This window comes from Nomascus leucogenys, chromosome 22a, assembly GCF_006542625.1.
Source record: "Nomascus leucogenys isolate Asia chromosome 22a, Asia_NLE_v1, whole genome shotgun sequence".
NCBI lineage: Eukaryota > Metazoa > Chordata > Mammalia > Primates > Hylobatidae > Nomascus > Nomascus leucogenys.
This window is the reverse complement of record NC_044402.1, coordinates 42,222,682-42,237,493: the sequence shown is the minus strand read 5'-3', so window position 1 is coordinate 42,237,493 and position 14,812 is coordinate 42,222,682. Positions and strand designations below refer to the sequence as shown.

At 48.2% G+C, this 14,812-nt stretch overlaps 3 protein-coding genes across 3 annotated transcripts; 2 read left to right on the top strand and 1 right to left on the bottom strand.

Annotated features, from left to right (window-relative positions):
• Window positions 1–994: 994 nt before the first annotated feature.
• Window positions 995–3,377, top strand: TPPP2 (tubulin polymerization promoting protein family member 2). The gene is made up of 3 exons (XM_030802501.1): window positions 995–1,325; window positions 1,579–1,732; window positions 2,454–3,377. Exons 1-3 carry the CDS (start codon window positions 1,153–1,155, stop codon window positions 2,637–2,639), a joined length of 513 nt encoding a protein of 170 aa, XP_030658361.1. The 5' UTR covers window positions 995–1,152; the 3' UTR covers window positions 2,640–3,377.
• A 4-nt stretch (window positions 3,378–3,381) lies between these two features.
• RNASE13 (ribonuclease A family member 13 (inactive)) lies at window positions 3,382–5,374 on the bottom strand. The gene is made up of 2 exons (XM_030802500.1): window positions 5,223–5,374; window positions 3,382–4,863 (listed from the first exon to the last, which is right to left on the bottom strand). The coding sequence occupies exon 2, from the start codon at window positions 4,853–4,855 to the stop codon at window positions 4,385–4,387; it is 471 nt and encodes a 156-aa protein (XP_030658360.1). The 5' UTR covers window positions 4,856–4,863; window positions 5,223–5,374; the 3' UTR covers window positions 3,382–4,384.
• A 7,391-nt stretch (window positions 5,375–12,765) lies between these two features.
• On the top strand, window positions 12,766–14,333 carry RNASE7 (ribonuclease A family member 7). Its single transcript, XM_003260658.3, has 2 exons — window positions 12,766–12,981; window positions 13,492–14,333. Exon 2 carries the CDS (start codon window positions 13,532–13,534, stop codon window positions 14,000–14,002), a length of 471 nt encoding a protein of 156 aa, XP_003260706.1. The 5' UTR covers window positions 12,766–12,981; window positions 13,492–13,531; the 3' UTR covers window positions 14,003–14,333.
• The last annotated feature ends 479 nt before the right edge of the window (window positions 14,334–14,812 follow it).

The window sequence follows — 14,812 nt, the reverse complement described above, 5'->3', positions numbered from 1 at the left end:
AACCAGCCTGGCCAACACGGCAAAACCCCGTCTCTACTAAAAATGCAAAAATTAGCCGGGCATAGTGGTTGGGCTAATCCCAGCTACTGGGGAGGCTGAGGCATGACAGTCGCTTGAATCCTGGGACTGGAGGTTGCAGTGCCCCAGGATCATGCCACTGCATTCCAGCCTGAGCAATAGACAGCGAGACTCCATCTCAAAATAAATACATAAATAAATGAAATCCTAACTCCCAAAGTCATGGTATTAGATGGGGCATTTTGGGGGGTGATTAAGTTTTATGAGGGCAGAGCCTTTCTGAATGGGATTCATACTCTTATAAATAGGCCCAAGGAAACTCATTCACCCCTTCTACCATGTGAGGACACAGCAAGAAGGTGCCATCTATAGACCAGAAAGCAGCCCTCACCAAACACTGAATCTGCCAGCACCTTGATCTTAGACTTCTCAGCCTTCAGAACTCTGAGAAATAAATGTCTGTTGTTTATAAGCCACGCAGTTTGACATTTTGTTCTAGCAGTCCAAACAGACTAAAACACCTTCGCTGGGCTCGCCTCAGCTTCTGTTGTGGGGACTAGGATCCAGAGGATGGGTAAGCTTGGCTGAAATGATGGAAAAGTGATCATCTGAAAAGGTCAGAAAGTTGGCAGTTTGCTCAATTCGGCATGCAAGGTAGGGAGACCAAAAGCCCCCTCCTTCGAAGGCAAAGGCTGTAGCTGGGGCCAGAAGTGATGTCACATAACCACTGCTGAGGTCATAGAATCTTCCCTCTCCTCCCTCTGTCTCCTCATTGCCACAGCCGACCAGCTCCCACCCATCTGCACACACTTAAATACAAAGGCCAGGAAGGGTCAGACCACCATACGGGTACTCTAAGGTACATAAAAGAGGTGGGGGAAAGAGAGGATCATTCAGTAGGTAGGATCCACACTGGTATCTCCAGTGCAGGGAATGGGAGACATGCTGTAGTTGTGTAGGTGCAATGGGAGCTGGGAGGGAGAGAGGAGAGAGCAACAGGGAAGAGGGGAGCTGTTCCTGTTGCTGACTGATTTTACCTTAATGCTCATCCTCATTACTCCACAGTCCTCCCTCCTCCTCCTCCTTCACCCCCAAGTGTCTCCCACAACTGCCCTCCCCCACCTCTAGCTGACCATGGCATCAGAGGCAGAAAAAACATTCCATCGGTTTGCTGCCTTTGGAGAATCATCAAGCAGTGGCACTGAAATGAACAACAAGAACTTCTCCAAGCTGTGCAAAGACTGTGGCATCATGGATAGCAAGACAGTCACCTCCACGGATGTGGACATCGTGTTCAGCAAAGTCAAGTGAGGAGCCAAAGATATGGGGGTGTGGGCGAGAAGAACCTGCGAGGTAGTTGGCCATGGAGGGGTTCACGTGGTGGAACATTTGCAGTGGGCCTACCAAGCACCACAGGGTACCTGGCGGTGTGCTATTCTTTGTCTTCAAGACACTCACTGATAGGACAAAAGAGGCCAAATTTGAGTGAGGCAAGAATTGGACTTTGGAAGGTAATGCATTCATGCTCCAAAGTTTCTGGATTTCTGTCTAACTGACCAGGGCCAAGAACGCCCGAACCATCACGTTTCAACAGTTCAAAGAGGCAGTGAAGGAACTGGGCCAGAAGCGTTTCAAAGGGAAGAGTCCAGATGAAGTCCTGGAGAACATTTATGGACTCATGGAGGGCAAGGACCCAGCCACCACTGGCACTACTGTGAGTGACAGTCTTCATCCCCTTGACCCTACTTTCCTAAGTATCCATTGTTCCAGTCTACCCTCCTTAACCCTGCCAACTGTGTGACTGTAGAGACAGGGCAGAAACAGACTTTAGAGATCATCTAGACATTCCAGAAGTCAGGAAAATGTGGCCCAGAGAAGGGAAGTGACTTGTCCAAGGTCCATGGATATTTTAATAGTAGATTTAGACTAACTTCCAAGTGTCCAGTATCTGAGCCAGGCAATTAGGGCTTGGTAGATTTTGGAGGACATTAGTGTAGAGGATTTGGTACCTGATGCCCACTCCAGTTCTTATTTAGGGTTTAATCTCAGGCCGCTGCCTCTCACCTACTCCCTTTTTTAATTGTCCCGTTTGAACTAAAAGCTCTTTCTACAATGGATATTGGGCCGAGGAGCGGGAGTGAAGTCCTCTGGCAGCAGCCTAGTCAGAATAACTCCTCTGGAAACAAAAAAACCCACCCTCCCTCTGCACACGCCACACTCATTCCCACACCACACTTCTCCTCCCCCATTAGTGAATGGCTCTTACCAGAGTTCCTGCCCACAGCTGTATCTGGGCCCTAAGAAAGCAGCACCCCATGCCAGTGGCAGAGCAAGAGCTCCGAGCACTTGCTCTAAGTATCTCTGGCCATCTTTGGGGAAGGGATATGACAGTGTAAGGAAAGGAAGAGGGCTCAAATCCATCCTCTGGCTTGCAGAAAGCAACAACAGCGGGTGCAGTGGACCGTTTGACAGACACCAGCAAGTACACCGGCACCCACAAGGAGCGCTTTGATGACAGTGGCAAGGGCAAGGGCATTGCGGGACGGGAAGAGATGACTGACAACACAGGCTATGTGAGTGGTTACAAGGGTTCTGGCACCTATGATAAGAAGACCAAGTAGAGAGGAGCTTCATCTTAGCCTGCTAGCCCCCTGACCCTGCATGTTTAACACCAGGGAGCTTGGAAAACAATAAACATCTGTGTGTGCAGCAGCCAAAAACTCTGTCTATGAGGGACAGATGAGCCTACTAGTGTAGAGAGAGGGAGAAGAGGCAGCATGGGAGTGTGGGTTCTCAACCACACACCCTTCACTCTGCTTAGCCTTATGCCTACCAGCCATCAGTTAGTATTCCTCCTCAACAGCTGCTTCCAAGAACAGGATGGAAGAATATATTTGGAGTAAAGAGATGAACCAGATGTGGAGGTAAAAGTATCTGCTACTTGTGTTCACACATTACTGATATTCGCCTCTCCACTCCCACCCCTCAAAAGGGTGTAGCAATTCCTTATGTGATGGACTATAACTATATCACATATTAGATCCTTCCCTGTCCCTCCACCTTCCTCATCTGTTGCAATTCAGGTTTTTTGGGTGGAGAAGTAGAAGCCAGCTAAGGTGGCCTGACTTCTATTACAAATTTGTCCTAGAGCTGGGGTAAGGGGAGAGTCTATTTTCAACACCCAGCCCAGCACTAAGTTTTACCCCACATCACCTCCATCATGGTGCAAATGGGACAGAAGAGCTTACTGACTGCTAAGGGTAGCTCAGGAAGATGGCCAGATGAGGGAGGCTGCCAGGATTCCAAGAGCAGGAGTTCTGGTGCACTGAAGAAAAAGCAATTAAATCACAACAGAGTCAGATGTGTGTCGTTAACTTTTTATTTTGAAATGATTATGGATTCACAGGAAGTTACAAAAAAATAGTACAGAGGGGTCTCGTGTGCCCTTCACCCAGTTTCCCCCAATGGGAATACTTACATACCCCCAATCTTACATACTCAGATGTGGTTTTAGAAATTTATGTTTGATTAGAGCTGGGCCTGCCTCATTCCCTGTCTGGTCAGGGGCAGACTCTGGAGTCTGGGGGATTTGGGAGGAGCTTCTGGAAGAGAAGGGAAGCAGGAACCTCTGGGGAATGGGTGAGAGAAGATACCTTGAAATGCCAGTGAGCCAAGGTAAGAAGACTGGAAGAAAAAGAGGTTGGAAAAAGGAAGGCAGGGTGACTAAGGTTGTTGAGAGTGTGGGGGAGACAGTCCTAGGCTCCATGGTAAGAGGAAGGAGGAGAGGACAGTTATATGAAGAGAGAAACAATGATTTCACAGAGAGAAGCAGGCTGGAAACTGGGGGTTGTGGGGAAGTCAGGCTAACGTGAGTCTGAGGGCCTCAGGGAGGTTCCTATAGCTAGCCATATCCCCTGAGTAGGTGGGTAAGTGGAGGGAATTATAAGGCAACTGGGGGAGGCTGAGATGAGGAGGGTGGTGGGGATGGGGAGGTGGTGCCTGTTGCCATGGTGTCAGTTGAGGCCCTGGGCCTCCATCCAGGACTTAGGATCTGGCCCAGTGGGTGGACAGTCACTGCCAACTGGACACAGTCAACTTCTTGGGTGGGTTTTACTGTCTCTGGGAGAGGGAGGATGAGGAGGAGGTGGGGGCGAAGAGGGGGTAAACAAGCTGGAAAGAACCTAGACGATAGCACCACTTTGCATGGTGATCAAAGCCCTGGACATTGTCACACCCACTTGGTCTCTTGGGAGGGGACCCCCACCTGCCTCAGAAGTCAGGAAGGAAGTCTTGTTACAGGGATCAGCGTGTTGGAAATGGAGACAGGCTGGCCTGTGGTGGTAGAGGTTGGGGAGTGGCTCAGGAATTAAATTCCCGAATAGAGACCAGCGATACCTATTGGATCAGCTTCATACTTGCGGGAGCAGAGTAGGTAGAGCTTCTGGTTGGTTAGGGTGCTATTGTAGTAGCAGCTAGTGGGTGGCTGTTGGTGGCTCAGGGAGCAGACCGTGATGGGGAAGGAATCCTCGGTGAGTGTGCAGTATTCATTATAATTCTCACAGAAGCTGTCACTATACTTGCAGAACTTCTGGATGGCCTTCCAAGGGGCATGTATCATATAATGGATCTTTGGGCAATCTGAATTTTGCATCTTGCCCCGCATATAGGACATCAGACCATTACAATAGCCCCGGAAACCCTTTGGGTAGTTAGCCCTGGGATAGTCAATGCTTAAGGTATAGAAGTTCCTGCTGCCAATCTGCATCTTGATGTCCATGACCAGAGTTGGCCCTAGAACAAGCTGGAGGAAAAGGAGCCGGGTCACAGCTGGTGCCATTCCTCCTGCTGGTAGAGTTAAGGTGGTTGGGGGCAGCAGTGGGCCTGAAGTGGCTGTCTGCCGCATCCCAGAGCCTCCAGCATTCCCAACCCAACAGTACTTTAGAGATCATCTCACCCATAACCAAGTTCTCATGACCCAGAAAAAGGAGATGCTTGCCCAAGGCCTCCCAGCCAACCAGCCACCTTCAGCCACCCCTGCTCCCTTGGTCCATCACAGAATCTCGGCCTCTGCAGAGTCTGTGAGCTGCATTTGCAGAATAAGAGCTCTAACTGGTCCTTGGGTGAGAGACTCTTCCCAATTATCCTTGCGCCCCTGGCACTCCTGCTAGTAAAAAACGCAGAGAAGAAAGAAGGAGCAGGCTGACCTGACAATTCTCTGGCAGCTGAGAGGAAGGACAGGAGCTGAAGGCAGCTGGGTAGGGACGTGTATTCTTCTTGCTGAGGCCAAGACAGTCAAGAGATGAGGAGAGGCTAGAAAGGTCTCTGGGTAAAGATCAGTCTGGGAGGAGGGAATGTCCCCTGAGTTTGATGAGCCCCTGTGCTGAGGGGGTTGGATGGGTGGGAGGAAAGAGGCATTGCTATCTGGTCTCCTCCTCTACAGTGTCATTGGAACACTTAGTTCCAACCTCCTTGCCAAAAGTTCCTAAGTACCTGGGCTTTCTTTGATGTTTTCTCTCTTCCATAGCCTGTGCTCTCGTGGCAAGGTGAGTAGGAAAGCACTGTTATGTTTTGAGGAACAAAGTGCTTCTTATTCCTGACCCTCAGAGAACAGAGCGTTCGCCACTTTGTCATCCCACTCACGGGAGCCCAGGAGGGCAGGTACTCAGGGGCCTCCCACCAAAGTGCTGGGCTGAGAATCAAAGGACTCCCCACAGTCCCTATCAGCCTTACTCCTGTCACACCCACAGCCCTCACCTGTGACCTCAAGCCCTGTCAGAGTTTGAGCACTACTGGAAATCTCTGCATGCTGACTCTGAAGCCTCAAACTTGGCAGGTTGGATTTGAAAGCATAGCCTGAACATGAAAAGCTGTGGATGCCAGAGCCTGGTGTGATCCATTTCTTACTGTTGGTTGGTCTCTGAGTGGTTTGCCATGCTGGGGAAAGGGCCACACTGCTATCTTTTTCATCAACATCTTCCCTTTCATCAGAATCAAAGAGCTAGCTCCCTGGAGCCTGCTAGCCCTCGCCCTTGACTTCCACAGGTCACTCAGCCTTGTCTGTCTGCAAGGTGTCTTCCAGATTTGGGGCCTCCTCTTAGGAGAGCCTTTTTACCTTTGCTGGACAGCAGAAAAGGGGAGTCAGAACACAGAAAGCTGAATGCTCCAACGCCCCCAGTATAGCTCAGGAGGAGGGAATAAGGCCTCAGAGAGACAGATTGGTGTTCCTCATGTAGAGCCCCCTAAACTGGCACTTTCTGACAGCACAAACTACAGTCCAAAATGGAATCCATCCTCCCCGCAACTTGTTTCTCTTCCTGTGTTGTCTACCTCAGTTTCCCCGGTTACCTATGCAAGAAACCTGAAAGTGATCCTAGACCCCTCCACCTACCCAATCCCAGATACGGGGAGGCAGTCCTGCATGGTGGTTAAGATCAAGGCTTTTGAGTGAAACAGACCAGGAATTGAATCCTGCCTCTGCAGCTTACAAGCTGCACACCATCTATCTGTTTACTAAACCACTGAAAGCTTCCTTGTTTCATCTGTTCATGAGGATAGTATTTTTTACCTCATGGCAGTATTAAGATCCATTAAGATGTATATCGAGAGTTTTTAGACCAGCGCCTGGCACATGGTGAGTCTTCAATATGAGCCTGAGTGCATCAGTCACACAGCCCTGACAACCTTAAACTTTTCCCAAGCCCATCTCTTCCATTCTTACTTCTTCCTCAGTGAATGCTCTCATCTCCTGGACACCACACACACTCCAACTCCAGTAAGACTCAACTCAAATATATCTCTTATACAACTTCAAGAGAAAAAATGTGGTCCCTTCTTTCGTCTAAAACTCTGCAATAGCTTGTTTCTCATAGGGTAGGGGTGCCCAATCTTTCGGCTTCCCTGGGCCACATTGGAAGAAGAATTGTCTTGGGCCACACGTAAAATACACTATCACTAATGACAGCTGATGAGCTTAAAACATGCAAAAAAAATTCATAATGTTTTAAGAAAGTTTACGAATTTGTGTTCGGCTGCATTCAAAGCCATCCTGGGCCACATGTGACCCGCGGGCCATGGGTTGGACAAGCTTGTCATAGGGTATAGTCCAAACTGCATCTCACAGGACATAAGACTTCCCATGATCTTGCACCTGCCCATGTGTACAACTGCATCTGCATCCCTGTCTGCTTCCCACCTTGTCCCCCACCTCCTCCATGCCCTATCTCCTGCTGTCTCCTCTATCTGGAACCCTGCTGCTGCACCGCTCCTTCTCACCCCCATCTATTCCATGGTGCTAGCTCATAGAAAGACTCGACCCAGAGGTCCCACTTAGAAAGCCTCTGCTGGGAAGACCTTGCCAAGGAAGTGGGCACAGTCAAGCAAGTAAGGATAGAGTCCACATGGGCAGGTGGCTCATCTGTATTCTTCAGGCTGCTCAACAAGACAACACTGAGTGGGTGCCAATGCAGGGCGTTGCCTGAGCCTGGTTGACTCAAGCCTTTGCTTTGAGGAAGCCAACCACACTGTGGTCCCTGCCTTGAATCATGCCACCTCTTCCCTGGTCCCTCAAGGCTGCAGCTTCCCTGAGAATAGAAAGAGACTTTTTATACCTTTTGGTCTTCCTCTTCCTTCATTCCCCACCCACCCATCACCACTCTTCACTCCCCACACCCAATGCCACTCACTTCTGCCACACAATTACAGAAACTGAACAGCACATTATAGAGGAAAGCATTCAGGACTTAAATGATTTAATGATGATGAGCCTTCGGCTTCCCAACTGCAATCCTGGTGATCTGTTCCCTAAAATCCTATCCTAGAGGTGCTGATGCATAAGATTACTTCATCCATTCTGACATCCTCATCATGGTGTCATGTGCTCTGTAAGCCTGAGATTAGTGGGATTGTTACCCCATTACTGGGTTTTACATACACAAGCATTACCCTAGGGATGAAAAACTAAGTTCTAGAGTGACAGTGGCTTGCTCAAGGTCATATGTCTAATTCAGTAGTTCCAGGGACAATTGGATAATGTCTGGAAACATTGTCACAACCAGGAATTGCTACTGGCCTGTGGCCAGGGATATTGCTGAACATCCCACATTTCACAGGACAGCTCCCATAACAAAGAATTATCCAGACCAAGATGTAAATAACACCGAGGTTGTGAAGCCCTGGTCTAAATAATTAGCTAGTCAAATTTCTTAACCAAAGCAGACTTACTTGTATCTTATGTATTAAAAAAATTATAAACATCTGGGACTTCAAAATATTTTTGTTAATCAAATGTTGATTGTAATGATACTGATTCTACCAGCAAAATGTGTATTGATAGTTCACCATTGAAACAATAACTGAGTTGTTTTTCCTGTAAAGATGACCCTCTGCATGTAACCATTTACACATTCTCTCCCTGCCCTCCCCAATGGTAAGCATTTATAGAACAACTGGCTAGGCTGGCGGGTAAAAGGGTGACTCCCCATGACTGAGGAGAACCCCAAAATTTTGCCCTGAGTGGGCTCACCATGATCTCATTGGCATTATCTTTTGCCCTGTCCAATTCAAGTTGCTCAAACAATATACTGTGTCATGGACAGTTCCTGGGCTGTCCTTGAACCTGAAGGATTGCCTCAGCCATCTCAACCTTCTTCTCATAGCATCACCTCAAACCCAGGGCTGAAGTCTAGAAGCTGCATTGTCAGTTCCTCATCTGCTAACCATTTCTGCGGGCTGGAGGCAATCCCACCTCAGACTGGGATCATTCAGGAGCAGACAGAATGCCTTCTAAAAGTTGAATCAGTTAGGGTCACTTATGTGCAAGGCATTATGCTATATACTGTGAAATGCGCAAAAGAAGTGTAACAGGTGGTCCTCGTCTTGTGGGAATTAACAGTCTAAGAGAAAAATAATACATACATATGAAGAAATAACCAGTGATTCAAGGCAGAAAATTATACATTCTGAAGACAGTAAATGCTGTAGGAATTTAGAGGTGAGAAAGATGTCTCTGAATTGGGAGGGTCAGAGAAAGTTTTCCTGAAGGGTCACCCTGGCTTGGAAATGGATCTCATGGTGAAGTTAGAAGTTAAGTGGAGATAAAGAGGATTATGAAAGACATGCTTGAAAAATGGGGGGAAACCAGTCTGGCTGGGGTTGAGGCACTCAGTGGGAGAAAAGTCAGAGATAAAGTTAGAAAGACAGGCTTGCCCGATTGTGGCAGATCCTGATTACCAGGCTAAGGAAATGATACTTTGCTCTGTACATAAATGGGGAGCTGGGAGGGCCTGTGAGACAAGGCCCCAGTGAACCCCCAAATCAGTTTCCTCTTTTCTCCATCCTGGCTTGTCTAAACGCATTGGTCTGGGAGCCAAGGATTCCAAACTTCTGTCAGTGCTGCCTCCTCCTGACCCACAACTGTTCCAGGAAAGGTCATGGGAATTCAAGGACCTGAAGAAAGTCCCACATCTGACCTCAACTTGCTGTATGTTTCACTTTCTCAGTCTACAAAAATGAGCCCATTACCTTTATTTATCAAAGGACCAACAAAATTAGGATAACAGAACTTGGATCTGCTTTTGCTTGGAAGGAAACTCTCACGGGCTTTCCATTGGTATCCAGAGGCTGTGTGGAACTCCGGAAGGCAGAGAGGCTTGGCTCTGAAGGGTAGGCACCAATCCAGGCCCGGCCCTCCTCTCTCCCTTCCCCCTTCACTCCCTCCCAGCACAGGCGAGAGGAAGCAGCAGCTGTTGTCCTGTGGGGAAGACAGGCAGAGGTCCACCTGGCACTGTTGGGATTTTCACAACACCCGCCCCAACTTAAACACACACACACAACAGCAGCCTAAGGAGAAGCTGGGCCAACAGCAGTGACTTCAACGATAGAATGAGAAGGAAGTAGGGGTAGAGATTGCTGGTGTAAGGGACTTTTTCTTCCCTTCTGTCTTCTCTCCCACCGTTTTGTTCTCTGCTCTTGCTCTCTCTCTCTAAGTCTTTCTTCTCCTCCTGTGAAACTCCTCAACCAGTCCCCGGCCTGATGCCTGAATCTTTTTGTTCTTCCTAAACTTGTCCGCCTTCCTCCATCTTTTTCTGTTGCCCCATGAATGCAGTGAAGCCAAAATAGCAAAATTAGCCTGCCAAGTACAAGGTGAAGCAGATCTTGGAAGCTGGATAATTTGGGCACACAAACAAAATCACCTCCCTTATCCAAATAATTGAGGCAAAACAAAGATTTCAGTTGAATTGTACATATGGCAGGTTTGACTCTATTTCGATTTTCATGTGCAAACTTAAAACTTTACTCTCTTTTCCCTTTGGACTGAGGCAGTAGGGCCATGTTTATTTCACTTTCACACAGTCCTAAGGCAGCCTTCTACGCAGCCCAGCATACTCGAGTTGAAGAGCAAACTAGGATAATTATAATGTCAGGAAAACACAAGTGCAGAGGGAAGTCTAAATCATGGCTTGAAAACATCCCGCTCTGGGATAATAAGAAGTAGAAAGGAGACCCAGCTAGGCATTCAAATGAGCTTGCAGCCTTCCACCCAGCCTCCACTGCAAGGGCTAGACTGGCCGGACACACATTGGATACACAGCCTGGTTTAAACCGTGGATTTTATCTCCTAACATTCATGTTTCTACGGCAGCAGGGGCATAATTCTCTATCCAGAACTTCTATCCAGAAGTTCAGCCTGCAAAGCTTGGGATACCTTAACAAATAAGTGAACAGCTGTTCCCCCAACCAAGGCCTCGCTGAGGACAAACCAGGAAGAGCCAGAGGCCGTGTGAACTTGTTCTTGGTTCTCTTTTGCCATCTAGTGGCATTTCTCATCTCCAACACCACTTTTTCTTCTAAAGATCCTTCATCCTGACCCCCAACCCACAGCTGTGCTGTCCAGCTACTAAAATAATGTCCTCCTGGCCTCAAAACAAACTCCCCATCCTCCTGACTCAGAATCATAAATTCTGGACCAGAACACAAACCTTATGATCAGGATGGGTTGTGCGACTTCTCCACAGTTATAATCCACACAACAGCCAGGTAATCCTTTAAGCAGACAAGTTCTTTATTCATCTACTTAGAACCCTTCCAGGGTTCCCTACTGTGCTTGCAGTAAAAGTCTCAGGTCTTCAAATGGTCTGTAAGTCTTCCCAATGACCTGGTCTCTGGTCCCTCCCTGAACTCTCGGTTACCTGCTCCAGCCACACTGGACACGCTGCTGTTCCTCCGACACCTTAGGCCTCTGTCTGCTCTGGGGCTTTTGTAGTGCTAGTCTCTTCACCTGGAACATTCTTCCTCCAGATAATCACAAGTTCACTCTTGTCTTCAAGTCTCTGCCCCAGAGTCAGCAATTTCAACGATGTTACGTAAAATTACTGACCACCAACCCCTATACTGTTCTACTTTTTTCCCTAGCAATTATCACTTTCAGCAAAGTATACATTTTTTTTTTTTACTGTCTTTCTCCAATGGAATGTAAGCTCCACAAAGGCAGGGACTTTTGTCTTTGTTTTGTGTTGTTTGTTTGTTTGTTTGTTTTTCGAGACACGGTCTCACTCTGTCAGCCAGGCTAGAGTGCAGTGGTGCAATGATTTTCACTGCAGATTTTATCTGTCAAGCTCAAGCAATCCTCCCTCCTCAGCCTCTGGAGTAGCTGGGACCACAGGCATGCACCACCATGCCTGGCTAATTTTTCAAATTTTTTGTAGAGACAGGGTTTCACCACATTGCCCAGGCTGGTCTTGAACTCGTGGCCTTAGGCAATCCTCCTGCTGTGGCCTCCCAAAGTGCTAGGATTATAGGTGTGGGCCACCGTACCTGGCCATTTTTGCCTTTTTTGTTCAGTGATATATCCCAAGTACCTTGACACTTAGTAGGTGCTCGATAAATGTTTGTTGACCATATGAATGAAGCATGCCCAAGATTCTATTACCTACTACTTACAGGTAAATTCTGAAAACAAAAATATTACTCATCTCAGTTTTACAGGCCTTCTCACCCACAGAGGGTGATGCTTCTCTGTCTTGGCGTCTCGGTTCTCCTGAGTGTCGTATTCCAAGCTCACAAGAGCCTGGAGTAGCACTGACCCAGACGCTCCACACAGCTGTAACCACCACAAGGAACAGGACATACAAGGTGAAGGAAGCACTAAGGCAGGATGTCAAGAGCAGCAGCACCAACAGCATTTTAAACACAAACATTTGGGCAGTATTAAAGTTTTGCAATTTTCAATAAAAAAGGGAGGGAACAAGTGAAATTGAGAGGTGTTGGCTGCCTTCTCCAGCTAAAGCCATGTGGCCTTGGTTGGTACCTGGAACTGGAGAGGCCCGTGAATCACTGTGGAATGGCTTCACTACTGGGGATGGTGCCAGGCCTCGTGACAGTGATGATTCACCCACTTCCCTCGTGTCTGTTCCATCTCCTCCGAAAGATAACCAGTATCTCCAGATGACAAGGAACCAGACAAAGCATCTTCTAGGCTGTCCTATCTGTACCTCAGGTCAGAGAAGAAGCAACCCTTAACACCACAGTGATTGACTCTTCCCAGGATCATGGGCCAGAGGTGTATATGAGAGGATATCAATGACAACTCTTCCTGAAATTGATTTCAGTTGACACCTGGGTCAGCTGCTCTATTAAAGAGTCATTAAAACCATGTGGCCAGGGAACAAATACAGTCTTCGAATGTGACGATTCAAGCTTCCTCATTGCTGAACATGCTTAGGCAGGTACAGGCATCCTTAGGTGTCCACATATTTGGGACATGTAAGTGGAGAGGCATGAACCTGATTCATTTCCTGATCCAGTGATGCTCCCAGCCCGCCCCCAAACAGACACAGCATAGCCCAGGCCAGCTCTTAAGGAGCTCAGGAGTGAGAAGAGGCCCTCAGAGATCTGACAGCCTGGCAGTGCATGGACACCGCCTCAGCCCACTGAGCAGGAATCCCGGCACGAAGACCAAGCACAAAGGTGAGGCTGTGGCAGGATCTGGGGAGGAGTGAGGACAGAGAAGGAGTGATGGGTTCTGATCCTGAGAGTACACTCGGTTGAGTGATAAAATGGATAAAGGAGGGACTGGATTTAGGGGAGATGAGGACACACATTGGGGAACGGGGAGAGTGATGTTGGGGATGGAGGCGAAAAGTGAAAAAGAATGGGAAGACAGACAAGATAGGAATCGGGAGAGGATGAGACACAGACACAGGAACATGGAGACACAAAAGGGATGAGACTTAAGGGAAAGGGGAGAGGACAAAAAGTGACAGGCAACAGGGACAGAATGAAGGGAACAGAAATACAAGATGAGAGATGGGGCCACAGGGTTGGTGTTGAGGCTGCAGTGGATGTGGACACACAGAAGAAGAGGCAGAGATGAGACACAAAGTGAGGAAAGGAGACAACCGAGTAGGGAGATGGGTGATTAGCACATATGAGCAGGTATAGGAGGACTAATTTCTCGACTGAACACCTCTGTCCCAGCGACCCCTGCCCTCCATTCTGACTGCTCCTCCTAAGAGAGATGGCACCAGCCAGAGCAGGATTCTGTCCCCTTCTGCTGCTTCTGCTGCTGGGGCTGTGGGTGGCAGAGATCCCAGTCAATGCCAAGCCCAAGGGCATGACCTCATCTCAGTGGTTTAAAATTCAGCACGTGCAGCCCAGCCCTCAAGCATGCAACTCAGCCATGAAAAACATCAACAAGCACACAAAACGGTGCAAAAACGTCAACACCTTCCTGCAAGAGCCTTTCTCCAGTGTGGCCACCACCTGCCAGACCCCCAAAATAGCCTGCAAGAATGGCGATAAAAACTGCCACCAGAGCCGCGGGCCAGTGTCCCTGACCATGTGTGAGCTCACCTCAGGGAAGTATCCGAACTGCAGGTACAAAGAGAAGCGACAGAACAAGTCTTACATAGTGGCCTGTAAGCCTCCCCAGAAAAAGGACTCTCAGCAATTCCACCTGGTTCCTGTGCACTTGGACAGAGTCCTTTAGGTTTCCAGACTGCCTTGCTCTTTGGCTGAGCTTCAATTCCCTCTCCAGGCTTCCGCACCACTCCCCTACACCCAGAGCATTCTCTTGCCCTCATCTCTTGGGGCTCTTCCTGGTTCAGCCTCTGCTGGGAGGCTGAAGCTGACACTCTGGTGAGCTGAGGTCTAGAGGGATGGCTTTTCATCTTTTTGTTGCTGTTTTCCCAGATGCTTATCCCCAAGAAAGAGCAAGCTCAGGGCTGTGGGTTCCCTGGTCTCTGCCTTTGCACGTGTCTCCCCTGCCCCCTGGCATTAGGGCAGCATGACAAGGAGAGGAAATAAATGGAAAAGGGGCATATGGGATTTGTGGACACAGCTGTTTCTGTTCCTGAACTAGAAGTCTTCCCCAGCTCTGACGTGGCAGTGAGGTGACCTGAAGCAAAGAAAAATATAAATAAATACCACTTCATATTTGTGTAGAGCTTCCATGTGAATCCTTTAATCCCTTGTGACATAGACTTGACAGGGATTGTATGCCTCCTTTATGGATGAGGAAATTTAGATTTTAGAAAGCTTAATTAATTAAAGAGCTTGTCTAATTAGTAGCAGAACCTGGACTTGGACCTAGGTCTCCTTACTCTAAATGCAGTGTACTTTCTACTCTACCAGTTGGGCAAGAAAGAAGTCACTGTTACAGGGGCAAGAGGTGAACTAGGTAAGAGTTCATCCATGAAGAAATGAGTGCTCTGAAGAGCCAGTCACCCTGTGTTGGCTGCAATGAAGGTCATTATCTCTCTAGCCAAGAGATTGTTTATGAGGTGCTCTGGCATCTTAT

Coding starts and splice junctions, on each gene's coding strand:
- TPPP2 (XM_030802501.1), top strand. CDS start 1,153: ATGGCATCAGAGGCAGAAAAAACATTCCATCGGTTTGCTGCCTTTGGA. Junction 1,326..1,578: donor ATCGTGTTCAGCAAAGTCAA/GTGAGGAGCCAA, acceptor CTAACTGACCAG/GGCCAAGAACGCCCGAACCA. Junction 1,733..2,453: donor CAGCCACCACTGGCACTACT/GTGAGTGACAGT, acceptor TCTGGCTTGCAG/AAAGCAACAACAGCGGGTGC.
- RNASE13 (XM_030802500.1), bottom strand. CDS start 4,855: ATGGCACCAGCTGTGACCCGGCTCCTTTTCCTCCAGCTTGTTCTAGGG.
- RNASE7 (XM_003260658.3), top strand. CDS start 13,532: ATGGCACCAGCCAGAGCAGGATTCTGTCCCCTTCTGCTGCTTCTGCTG.